Source organism: Agrilus planipennis, unplaced genomic scaffold (genome assembly GCF_000699045.2).
Source record: "Agrilus planipennis isolate EAB-ADULT unplaced genomic scaffold, Apla_2.0 scaffold296, whole genome shotgun sequence".
Classification (NCBI taxonomy): Eukaryota; Metazoa; Arthropoda; class Insecta; order Coleoptera; family Buprestidae; genus Agrilus; species Agrilus planipennis.
Genome location: NW_020439096.1, coordinates 154,795 through 167,199, shown reverse-complemented (window position 1 = coordinate 167,199; position 12,405 = coordinate 154,795). Strand labels below are relative to the sequence as shown.

General features: G+C 34.5%; 1 protein-coding gene across 3 annotated transcripts in view; it reads right to left on the bottom strand.

Moving 5' to 3' along the window:
• Positions 1-12,405, bottom strand: part of LOC108741621 (sn1-specific diacylglycerol lipase alpha) — a 146,916-nt gene that overhangs the window by 95,801 nt on the left and 38,710 nt on the right. For all 3 annotated transcript variants that reach the window (XM_018476474.2, XM_018476476.2, XM_018476475.2), the window contains exon 2: positions 10,059-10,587. In XM_018476474.2, coding sequence (XP_018331976.1) covers positions 10,059-10,153 — 95 coding nt within the window. In that variant the 5' untranslated portion in view covers positions 10,154-10,587. The remainder of the gene's footprint in view (positions 1-10,058; positions 10,588-12,405) is intronic.

Below are 12,405 nucleotides of genomic sequence, written 5' to 3'. Positions count from 1 at the left end.
TCTCCAACCAGTCTTAAGACAGACGACATTATGAAACATATGATATACATAGGACTATTATAGAAAAGGTTCAAAGACATTCTCTAAAAATCTGATGGCATTCATCCACCTGGAGGTACTCCGCTTGAAAATTTATTATCCAGATTTAGGTTTAGCGATTTTAATGAAAGAAGAAGTTACTTTTCGGTTCTTATTCTTTATAAAGTTATAAATGGTGAAATTGACTGCTCGGATTTCTTACATTGGCTAAACTATAATATTATTAATATAGACGAAGTAACTGTTTGTTTATATGTCAACCCCAAAGACAACTATTCTTGAGATAGGGTCTTGGCTAGGTTATATTGATGGTTGTGGTTAAACTACCGCCGACAGAATCGTTAAAAAAATAAGGGTATGGTGCGAAGAAACCTTGGTTGATATGTGTAAAGTTCTTTACCCTATGACCTTAGATAAGGTTATGGTGAGAGGAATTTACTAATAATCCAGTCAGTTCGTATTGGACTGACATAAATCATTACGACCAAGTATTGTTTTGGCTGATTTTTCGAAATTTGAATCGAAAACTTTGTGCGAATCCTTCGTGGAGTTTCTATCAATTTTAGAGCAAACTGCGAGCATTTAGTTCTTTATAAGCAGTACTTTTAATACAAGAGTAAATGTATTAATACTGTTTTACTCAACGTAAAGTGTTCTTAAGGTGCCGCTTCAGCCCACCTACCTTTCACCCTCCGGAGTAGTAGTAGTAGTAGTAGTAATACATGGCGCATACATATTTCCTCTTTCCCTGTGAAATACTTGAACAGAACAGCGCACACTTGATCTAATTTAAGCCCTGCGTAATAAATAACGGGAAAGAGAGCCCGCTGCATCCGAGAGTGAGTCATGCGGGCTCCCTATAAATGGTAGCTGCGAAATACACAGGATTTCGAAGAGAGCACGGTATGGCGCGGGTTGGCGGCATTTTCAACCGAAGCGTCGCGTCGCGTCGTCAGGGAAATGGGGACCGTCTGTAATAAATGGGTTGGGGGTGATTTTGAGACACGGTAGTACAGCAGTGCATACCTACTACAAAAGGCGTTTATCGTTTTTTTATACATGTAGCTAGTGCCTTGTCGACGACTTTTCGACATTTATCATGCTGATAACAATATACCTTGCTTCGGTCACGCACACTAGATTTGTGCACTGTCACTACAAATTACGGTTATTTGAAAAGAATAAGTTTTCTCATTAAACGATTTGCTTCAAATGCTTTTAAGACTGATGAGTATCGACTGTACTTAACTATTTTGAGTATTTTTAACCCATTAGGTTCATTATTATCAAAAACGTGAGTGAAATTNTTCCAAAAAACTCGTTTGCTCCCTCATAGGAGAAAGAAGTGACGCGGCAGCGCAAAATAAATAAAACAGGGATATTATCAAAAATTATAGAGATATAACAATCACGGACACGGGGTATAAAATATATACCGATATAATAATGAATAGGCTAAGGGAGATGATTAAAGAAAGATACTATCTTTTTCTTAAAGTAGATTATCGACTCATATTTAAACACAAAAAAAAGATCAAACAGAAAAGCTCAAAACCCCAACGCCAAAACACGACACACACGTTGGGGTTTTGAGCTTTTCTGTTTGTTCTATAAAAAAATATAAAATTAGCAACGCTTCCATATATTTTATTTTGCGCCACATATTTAACACTACCAGCTTTACCGGCGTAGACAAGTCAAAAACTGAAATTTTAAATTATTCATAAATGTACAGCAACCTGTTTTATTACTACTGGTCCCTTTGGCTTTTTAGGCCCAGCACGAAAATGACGTTGTCGCTGGTAATAAATGTAAGTAAAAGTGTCTATGTATTTCACTGTTATTTTCAATTTTAAACTAACGAATTTGTCAGGCAGGGATATATAAATTCTACCCTTTCCTGCATTCGCGCCTGTTTCAAACGGTAATCGACAAAATGTCTTTTAATGCCATAAATAACACCCTAAATAATGTTCGTAATGGACATTTAAAATATATATATATGTGTATCGACAATAACTTATAGTAGGTATAGTATCCATTTCTTTCCCAAGTGTGTATAGTAATAGAAATAATCAGATCAGTAACGGTAGTGAGGTAAAATTTATTGATTAATCGTAAAACCAACTTCCAATAAGTTTTTAATCAAGGTAACAATCCAATTTAAGAATAGTTCGGTTTATAGTTATGTTTATTGATGTGATAAAACAAAAAGAATTAGGGCAATGAATTCGAATCGTAAAAAGAATATTTTATGTAAAACACAGATGGCGTTCATATTTTAGAGCGCGTAAAACGTTCGTTCACGACAATGATGAATAACGTTCAGTGTGTCGATTTATCTGAATTAATCACTAATGATGTCATCACAACTTCAGCATTTTTGGCGTCACGTATTATTTATGTGAAATTGTTATCGCCAATTGTATAGACCGTAGAGCGAAGTCATAATTGGATCTACCCTTCGTCCATATTCTTCCAGCAATTATTTTAGTATGCAAACTATTAGACAGTATGATCTATACAGCGTTTCTACAATCTAGCGGGCACGAGGTTAGTTGAAGGTCGGAATCAGAACTAGTGGGTTAGGTCTCGGCGGTCGCGCTGTTAGCTAATTGGAGCCAGCTCCAATCCGACAAATAGGATTAGCATTACGCGGTGATATTATTTAAATATAGAATCGAGAAGATATTTATTTTACAGTTATTTATTTACTCGATAAAACTAACTAGATATTCAAAATACTAAGTAACTCAAGCTGTTATCCAGAGGCCTATTTATATTGTTATCAAATTCTCTGGAACGGTCTTCATTCTTCTCGAGAACTCCTATTGTTAAGCAGGCAGATATGCGTCAGTCATGGTATGGACTCTCGGCGTCTTTAGTACAAAGACTGCCGATAGTCAAAAAAAAACTTTTGGGTGTTTCATTCCCACCAGCCAGTAATGCTGGTGGGCGGGCAGTCCCTCGCGGAAGGCCCCCTTCAGCCTGCTTTCAGGAGTCGTGGGAACGGGTGGGTGGTGGTTCGGGTGAGAAAGATGAGACGGACGAAATGAAGACAGAAGAGAGTGAAAGATTATCTGTGGAATATTACTGCCTCAGCATTTGTCTAAGTGATCCAAGGAAACCACAGAAAAACTTGGACCAAGGCAGACGGACCCGGAATCGAACCGGCGTCCTCCCGAATGCCAAGCAATGGTCTAGACCTCTAGGCCATGCCGCTCGGTCCGATAGTCGATCGACCCCTACCTATGGGCATACTCAAGAGCCACCGAGAATCAACGCATTGATTATTATCGCATACATATGTGCTTGCACGTAATGGGATGATTTTCGGGGACTAGTAAGCAGAAGCTAGTATCCAGAATACATTTCAACACTCGAATTGCAAGTATTATAACTTCTTCGGATAAATCTTCACAATTGTTGTGGCAGTGTACTTGGAACTGCTTTGTGTCTATTATTTAAATCTTTCTGCCACGTTGCGTTGGTACTCACTGTAAAATATGTTTGTAACCCGACATCTTTTGTTTATCATATCTCTCTTACTTACAACAACAATGCTCAAACTGTAAAAGTAATTAAGTAGGCTTATTCGCAGTACGTACGTATTTATTACAATCTATTATTTTCTTCTTTGTTTAAAATGTGCGAATTAAGTATTGTTTAAAGTACAATAAAACTATTCAACTGTTTACAAATATAATATACAAAACCCAGTTGTATGAAAACATTTTAATGTATTTTTTAAAATACAACAAAAATTGGAAAATTAGGTGGAATTTTTAATTCGCCTAAATATTGACTATCATCATTAAGATCTTAATCAAAAATAAGAATTATTTTTACTTTTCTAAAAACAGCTACATGATTGCATAAAATTAAAAACAAAGCATGTTATCTATTTAAAGTTAATTGCTTTCTGTGTTCAGTTTCGCTGGTATTCAGTTTTTCCTGACTTTTTTTATCTCAACAAGATTTTTTTCCTCATGCCCACTTAAAAATATGTTAGTATGTAAAAAACGGTTTTATGTTATCTAATGGATGGAAAAGTTTGAAGAAGGATGAGGCGTGTAATATAATTAAAAGGAATTTTAGAGATGTAGGGGTACAGTAGTAATAATATAAGAAACGAGGCAGGGGTCATTTTGATAAAAAATGAGGAAAAGGTAGACAGGTGGAAAGAATATTTAAAGAACCTATACGCAGGCCCTGAGTTAGGAGATATATTAGAGAAGGAAGATAGTAGGGAGATAGATGAGCTAGGTTATCCCATAATGAGAGAAGAGTTCGATGTAGCATTAAAAAACTTAAAGAATAATAAAGCGCCTGGGGTAGATTGGATACAGGGGGAAATTCTAAAACATGCAGGAAAAGAGATCGTATGTTTAAGCTAGTTAGTCACATTTACGAGACGGGGAAAGTTCCAAAGGAATATAAAGGAAACGTGTGGTAGTAACCATACCTAAAAAGAGAGGCGCAAATAGGTGCGAGACATTTACAACAATTAGCTTAACTTCCCATGCGCCAAAAATCTTAACTAGAATTGTACAAAGTAGGATGGAAAAATGAGCGGAAGAACTATTAGGGGAAGATCAATTTGTGTTTAGAAGAAATAGAGGAACGCGGGAGGTCATTCTTGCTTTACGTATAACAATAGAGAAAATGATAGAAAAAGGAAAGACTGCGTACATAGGATTTGTAGATTTAGAAAAAGCTTTTGACAGTGTTAAATGGGACAAGATGTTACATATACTTGGAAATGTAGGGATGAGTTACAAAGATAGAAGAGCGATACATAGTTTGTATAAAGAGCAAAGGTTGCAACGAAGAGAAGCAAAATTTAGGAAGGGGGTCACAGGAATGCATACTGTCACTGCTACTTTTTAATTTATACATCGAAGACGCAATCAACATCATTAAAGACAGTACAACTTTAGGGATAGATATACATGGGCAAAAGATTAGAATGCCTAGATTTGCAGACGATATAGCAGTATTGGCATCTAGCAAGGAGGACTTAGAGGTAGCTTTAAATAAAATGGAAGCGGTACTGACAAAACAGTACTGTATGAAAATAAATAAAAGTAAAACTAAAATACTGGTATGCAAGGAAAGGAAAAGTAGGGAAAGAGCGAATGTAAAGATAGGACACGAAAAATTAGAAGAAGTGGCTGATTTTATATATCTAGATAAATCACGACGGAAGGAGTAGTAGGGATATAAAGCAGAGGACAGCGCAGGGTCGTGTCGCCTTTAATAAAAGGAAGTCACTTCTGTGATCGCGAACAGTTAATTTAGAAATTCAAAAAAGGTTAAAGGTGTATGTTTGGAGCGCGGCGTTGTACGGGTGCGAAGCATGGACAATGGGCGCAGTGGAAAAAAAGAGGTTAGAAGCGTTCGAAATGTGGTGTTATAGGCGAATGATAAGGATAACGTGGATAGAAAAGGTTAGAAACAAAGAGGTATTACAAAGAATAGGAGAACAGAGGACTCTATGGAAGTCAATAAGAAATAGGCGAGATAGGTTAGTATGACACCTTTTCAGGCATAAAGATCTAGTCAGAGACATATTAAAGGCACTAACGGGAGTTAGGAGGGGTAGAAGTAGACCTAGATTAGATTACTGTTCGCAAATACTTAAGGATGTGGGTTGTTCTAGTTTTAGGGAAATGCGAAGTTTAGCTCAGGATAGGAAAGGGTGGAGGTACGTGTCCAACCAGTCTTAGGACTGACGACTTTATGATGATGATAATGGATGTATTAGTCAACCTTCAATTAAACACTCTAAGGAATGGAGTGATACATCTTCCACTAGGTATGTACCTTACGGTAATATGAAGTGAAACACTGATAACAATTTCTATTAAATAAATTTAGCAATACAGTTTCACTATATCTGGCTTCTTCAGAAGTGAGTATTAATTAATTCAACAAAAAACGTTTTTGGATTTCTAAACTGTTGAGGGAGTGAGTCGAAGTTGAAAAAAAATTAACCATGATAAATTGTTTACCTCTGTTTGTTAGTTATTTCTATCTCTTATGCTTCTAATGAACTTAATTTAGAAGTTCTAGTAAATTCTGCTGTAGTTCATTGTGAAACATTTTAAAAAATTGTTCATTGAATGCAAACTAAAAGTAACTTATTAAAAAAAAGTTCATGGTGAGTGATCTCTACCAAAACCATCAGACGGGGATTGTGACTTTGATCTCTCTGGATCTCATCAGTACGCCACTACAGATAGTTTCGATAGAAGAAGAAGTTGCTTTGGTGTTTAAAAGGCAACAAGTAAATTGCTTAGTGACGACAAGAAAATTAACGCTTCAGGAGGACAAATGTTTTGAATATTTACTAATATGATTGTTGCTTATGTGATTCAATGGAATAAAAAGCCTTTTAATATTTTTAATTAAAATTTACTTTAGCCTAAACCACTTATTGTCTTAGGTACCAAACTTTAATTAAAGCCTCGCAATCGCTGTTTTGATACATAATAATTAAATGAAACATCAACAAAAATTAACATTTGCTGTATCAGTAGATAAATATTAAAAATACGATATAATAAATGAGATATAACTTTATTCTTTAGATTTCGTTCGTTAAAACCAAGCGCTCGTTCGACTGTGGTTTATTTATTATTAAAAAACGAACAGAGAGACACACGAGTGATCCTATAAGGATTCCGTTTTTCATTCGGACCCTAACCCGAGAACCTACTTAACATTGTAATTGAAAAAAAAAACATGTCCTCCCATACATTCAAATAGCAAATGTAAATTTGTACGCATAATATTGCTTTGTTGAAAGATTTGTAATTATGTTCAGACCATAGAGTTCATATTAATTTTCCTGAAATCTACAAGTAAAGAACTATTTTCTGAATTTTTTTCAAAATTTTAGATTCAGTGGTTTCGGAGATAAGGGGGAAATGATCTATTTTCATAAATAACTTTAAAACTATTTATTTTAAAATTATTAAAAAAATATATTTAAGACCCTTACAACATGCCGTTCTATTTGATATGTCACGCGGTACAGTTTGTGAAACTTTTTTTTCCTACTAGCCCCCTAAAAATGACCCCTATGTTCAAAATTTATATATTTACGTTATGCGTCCGTGTTTGGATCATAGAAATTCAAATGTGTGCTAAATTTCAACCTAATCGGTCCAGTAGATTTGAAGCAAATAACTGTGACAGACGAACAGACAGACACACGAGTAATTTTATAAGGGTTCCGTTTTTCATTCGGACGTGCAGAACCCTAAAAATTATTTTGAATATTTTTTTGAATTGTCAGCTACTTGGATTTTGTTTAAAAATCTATCTGCGTATAATATGTTTTCTTATTTTTCTTAGGATTAGTAAAAAAGTAAAGTTTAAATACAGAAGAATGTACGTCTTCAGAAACCTTACATAAATCAATCAAACTAATTGAATCAAAGCTAAAACAGAGGGCAATTACGCATAATATATGTATAAGTAGCGCTACTAACTAAAATAAAACAAAGAAAAATCCAGTACGTTTTAGGAGATCATAATTTCTGAAAATGTAGAAATCGAATTTTGGTTAGCCATAATTTATATATTATGTATTAGATACGCCGTTTCATAGTAAACCAATATATTTTAATACTTACACACTTCGCTACATCTTTATAGGACTCGATTTAATTTTGGCAACATTTGCTCAGAATTAATAGGTAGGTAACTATGATTTCGTAATAATAAAGTAATAAATTTACTTACTAATTCCAACCTAGAGCACCATAAAAGAATAAAGAAATATGCAGGGAATTTTAAAACTATATTTTCTGTATAAATCGCGTGAATGTTGTGAACCATTTTTAGATAGATTCCACGTCTTACTTCTAACTTTTTTTTTGTTGATTTATTATACGTGTTTTAAAAATTTCCGACCGGGTTCTCTCTGAATATGATTAACAAGTACGCACTTTTTCTTACCGCCGAAATTTCCACCAAGAGGGCTAAATGTAAAGTGGCTTTTTTTGCTTCCACCATCTAAACCTTTGCAATATTTCTAAATTCGGTGTTACAAAACGCTCCGTACATGCCGATGCGAATGAATAGGGTCCGTTCACTTAGAGAAGTGTACACGATGTCATATCAATGGACTGCCTTATTCGACGTAACTGTTATTAGAAGTTATTTACGTCACCAGAGGCTTACGTTTGGATTTAGATCGGAAAAATCTGACGGTAAATGACCGTCCATATTCGGGGAACCTGCCTACGACCGAAATTCGTTTTCTTACGCTGTACCTTTCTTTAAGTGAACGGACCATACCCATGCGATACTGGTCGGAATTATTATTCCGATGGGTTTCGCACATGCTACCTATATGTAAATCGGGCAGCATCCTTATCAGGGCTGTTCTATACTTGCATTGATTAGAGTTTCCACCTTATCTAGATTTTTCATATAACTTCAAAAAGTATAGTACTTATTTTCAGGAAGTTAAAAAAATGCTGATTTTTATTTGTTCTTCCCGGTTGTCACTTTTTATGCCTTTTCTGCCAATATACTACCTTTTTTGCTTTTTTCAATTAATCTAAATATATATATATAATGCTAATGTGCGTACGTAAAGACAGGGTTTTCTCTAACACCACCAACTCCTATCAACTTCCCGTTGGGGTAATAAATACTCTTTGGTCTCCTGGTGAAAGTAAGGGAGTTTGGTCGCTGTGGGTGGAAGTGGGTGGTTATGGGTGGCGAAATTGTGAAAAATTATATATCTGTCCTTTTCTAACTTATCTTATGAAACCCTTTGGAAATAATCCAGAAAACTCTAGAATGTGTGCAACTGTTATAATCGATATGAAATGTTCCAGAAAGTTCTAGAAATATTTGGAATGATCGGGAAAGTTACAAATTGTGTGCAACTGTTAAAATCGATATGGAATGTTCCAGAAAGTTCTAGAAATATCTAGAATGATCTGGAAAGTTCCAAATGTNTATAATCGATATGAAATGTTCCAGAAAGTTCTAGAAATATTTGGAATGATCGGGAAAGTTACAAATTGTGTGCAACTGTTAAAATCGATATGGAATGTTCCAGAAAGTTCTAGAAATATCTGGAAAATTTCCAAATTGTGTGCAACTGTTAAAATCGATATGGAATGTTCCAGAAAGTTCTAGAAATATCTAGAATGATCTGGAAAGTTCCAAATGTCCGCAATTAATTACCAAGGATTTCTAGTATTTTCTAGATTTTGTCCAAATATTCTAGAATACATTAGAACGATCTACTATTATTAAGAAATTTTATAAAGGTACAGGGTGATCTGTCATTATCGGGAATAATTTTATGTTCTGCAACATTCTAGAACGATCGAAAACATTAAAAAATAAAGGACAAGCTATCTTTGTTAAGAATAATCTTGAATATTCTGATTCAACTGAATTTAACCTATCACATGCCCCTATTTTGAATAAGACGGAACATGATTGGCTCTAATCAGTTTAACCAAACTGTTAACGTTGATCAGCGCCCAGGAAACCGGGGGCAAGTCACTCAACATCCATATAGAATAGAAATGTATATTATCTACGTTAAAAAGTGGATCCATAAATATTTTATATATCATTAATCATGCGATGTATTTTAACCCGAACAACGCCGGGTTTCGCTGCTGGTACTTTTATAAAGATTTAACTCTAATGATAAGCTAAACTCCTATAGTATCTACACTGAGACAAAATAAAATTCCTTCGATACTATGCGTCCGCTTCGCTTTTTTTTTTACTACTGGCCTCCGAAAAATGTTCAAAATTAATTTATTTACATAAAGCGTCCGTGTTTGGGTCACAGAAATGTACTAAATTTCAACTCAATAGGTCCAGTAGATTTTGAGCAAATTAACTGTGACAGACGGACTGCCAGACACACGAGCAATTTTATACGGGTTCCGTTTTTTATTCGGACGTACGAATTATTTAGAAAATTTTGTAGAAGTACTTGGATATTGTATAATACGGATATATTTACATACCATATCAAATGCATAGTGAACAGGAACACTCCTGGCACCACCATATCATCGGAGCCGACGCTCCATCTTCTCCGGAACGCCACCAATCCCGGCATCTTTCGTTCACACTTTTAACAGCACATTTAAATACACATAGTGACAATAATACTAACATTCACAATTATATTTATATTTCGTAAATTTTACCCTCCCTTCAAGATACACGATCAATAACAATAAATATATTATTATTATTTACAATCGACCACGAGGTTCAACTTCGATCGTTTACATTGATTAACACTACCGAACCGGGCATGTTGCTTACACTATTTTCGTACTGTAAAAAGTACATTATTGTTTGGTTGATGTTCCCTTTTTTATCCCCACAAAAAAATAGTGGGCCGTTCTGGCTATTTATACTGGCGACATATCGTTCATGGCACTCACGGTCACTTGATCCTTCCACTGTTTGTGCGTTAACTGTACGGCGTCGTCATTATTTTATCGAGTCCATCGGCTGCCTTCCCGCAAAACATTTTTTTGAAGCCTGAAACAAGAAATTACAAATTTCAGTTTGTTCGGAAAACTCCAAAGAGGTAATCGAGTTTGTAGCCGATATAAACAAAATTTAAAATAGTATCTGAAATAAATGATAAATTCAGAACAAATCAAATAATCCCTAGTCACACTATCAGAATTACATGTTGTGAAGTTACTCGGTTGTAGATAAGTTAAGAACAATTTATTTACATTTAATATTGTTTTGTATTTCTAGCTGTAAACAAGGAATTATAAGTTATGACAATTATGTAACAAGAAGGTATATGAATCACTATGATAAAATTAATCTTATTAATAGGTTCAAAGTTTAAGACATAAGAAATTGTAAAACGTTTTAAGCATTTTATCCAAATGCCGGTTTAATTTGAAGTCACAAAAATATAATCAGTAAGCAGTCAAAGTCAGGTAAAAACGCAGTCAGTAGCCACACAAAAGGTACAGTTTTTTTTTTTATTTTTTCATGCACTAGTCAATATTTCAATTATATTCGGCATTTTAGATAACCCTTAAATACTATGAGTTACAATTTTTAACCTCATTAATTGTGGTTAGAATAGATACTTGTTATTTTATTATATACCTATAAGCAAAAAAATAGGTTCCTAATTTCCATATCAAGAAAAATCGTTGAAATTGGCTGTAAACTCCAAAAACAAAACATATTGAACTATTTTCCTTGCTTCGCTTATGTTTTTGTTAACGATAAAAAATAATAATAAACTAAAAAAGGCGATCCAAAATAATTAACACTAAAACATTTCGGGACGGACTATGTGAATTAGTCTCTCGTTGATAATTCCTGCCACATTATTAGAAGCTGCTGAAACACGTGTCTGCAGTGTTTAGATTTTGTGGTAAGCAAGAAGGGTGAGTCCCTTCCAATTTATTTATTATCCACAGCGGTCTCCATGGGTTTCCTACTTTAAATTAAAAATGTACAATCGTACATCTTTATTAACGAATTCCTAATAAAATGTACCGATTTTTGTGCCCATTTTGTACGTTATAAGCAAGTATTCATGCATTTTGTAACCTTAAATTCTAGTTGTAGTACAGGTCGTCACAATAATGATTTCAAAACTACGGTTTGTAGTGATTAAAGTTTTATGTGGTTATGCACTTTTTTTGAAGCGTGCGTAACACAGTAATAATAAATATCGCCTACTGGTCTTTAATAATCTATAAAATCTATACTGGCTATTACTTATAATGAATTTTGTGGTACCTACATACACCTGCCTAATATAATTTACATTACGATAAACTGTATTTACAAATGGCGCAACTAATATTTCTTTTGAAGTTGGTGCATGATTTCTATAGTTGAGACGATCAAAATTGGCACAATCCGAAATAACTTATCTGCGAGAATGGACGTATTTTCTTTCTTGTTTCCACTGCAGCGATTAGAGGTATTTAAACCCAAAAAATCAGGGCCGGCTTTATAACTGCCTGGTTAGAATTATATTTTTAAACAAGCGTCTTTATACTTCGTTTAGTTTCTCTAACGACGTGACCTTCCATTTGACCGGCGCAAAGTAGAAAAGAACAGCACTAGGCCAGAAAAGGAAGGAGACAACTCTCGGCCAAACTTTTAACCGGTGAGGAGCGTATAATCCGTACAGTACTACACGGAAAAATTGACCATTTTATACACTACAATTGCATTGCTCAAATGTGCTTTTATTGGTACCATTTACTACTGACAATATCAACGAGATGTTTATTTATATTTGAAGACATATTAAAGGCTTTAACGCTTGTTTTCGACTCGCACTACTATTCATGATTGAACAAAACTTTT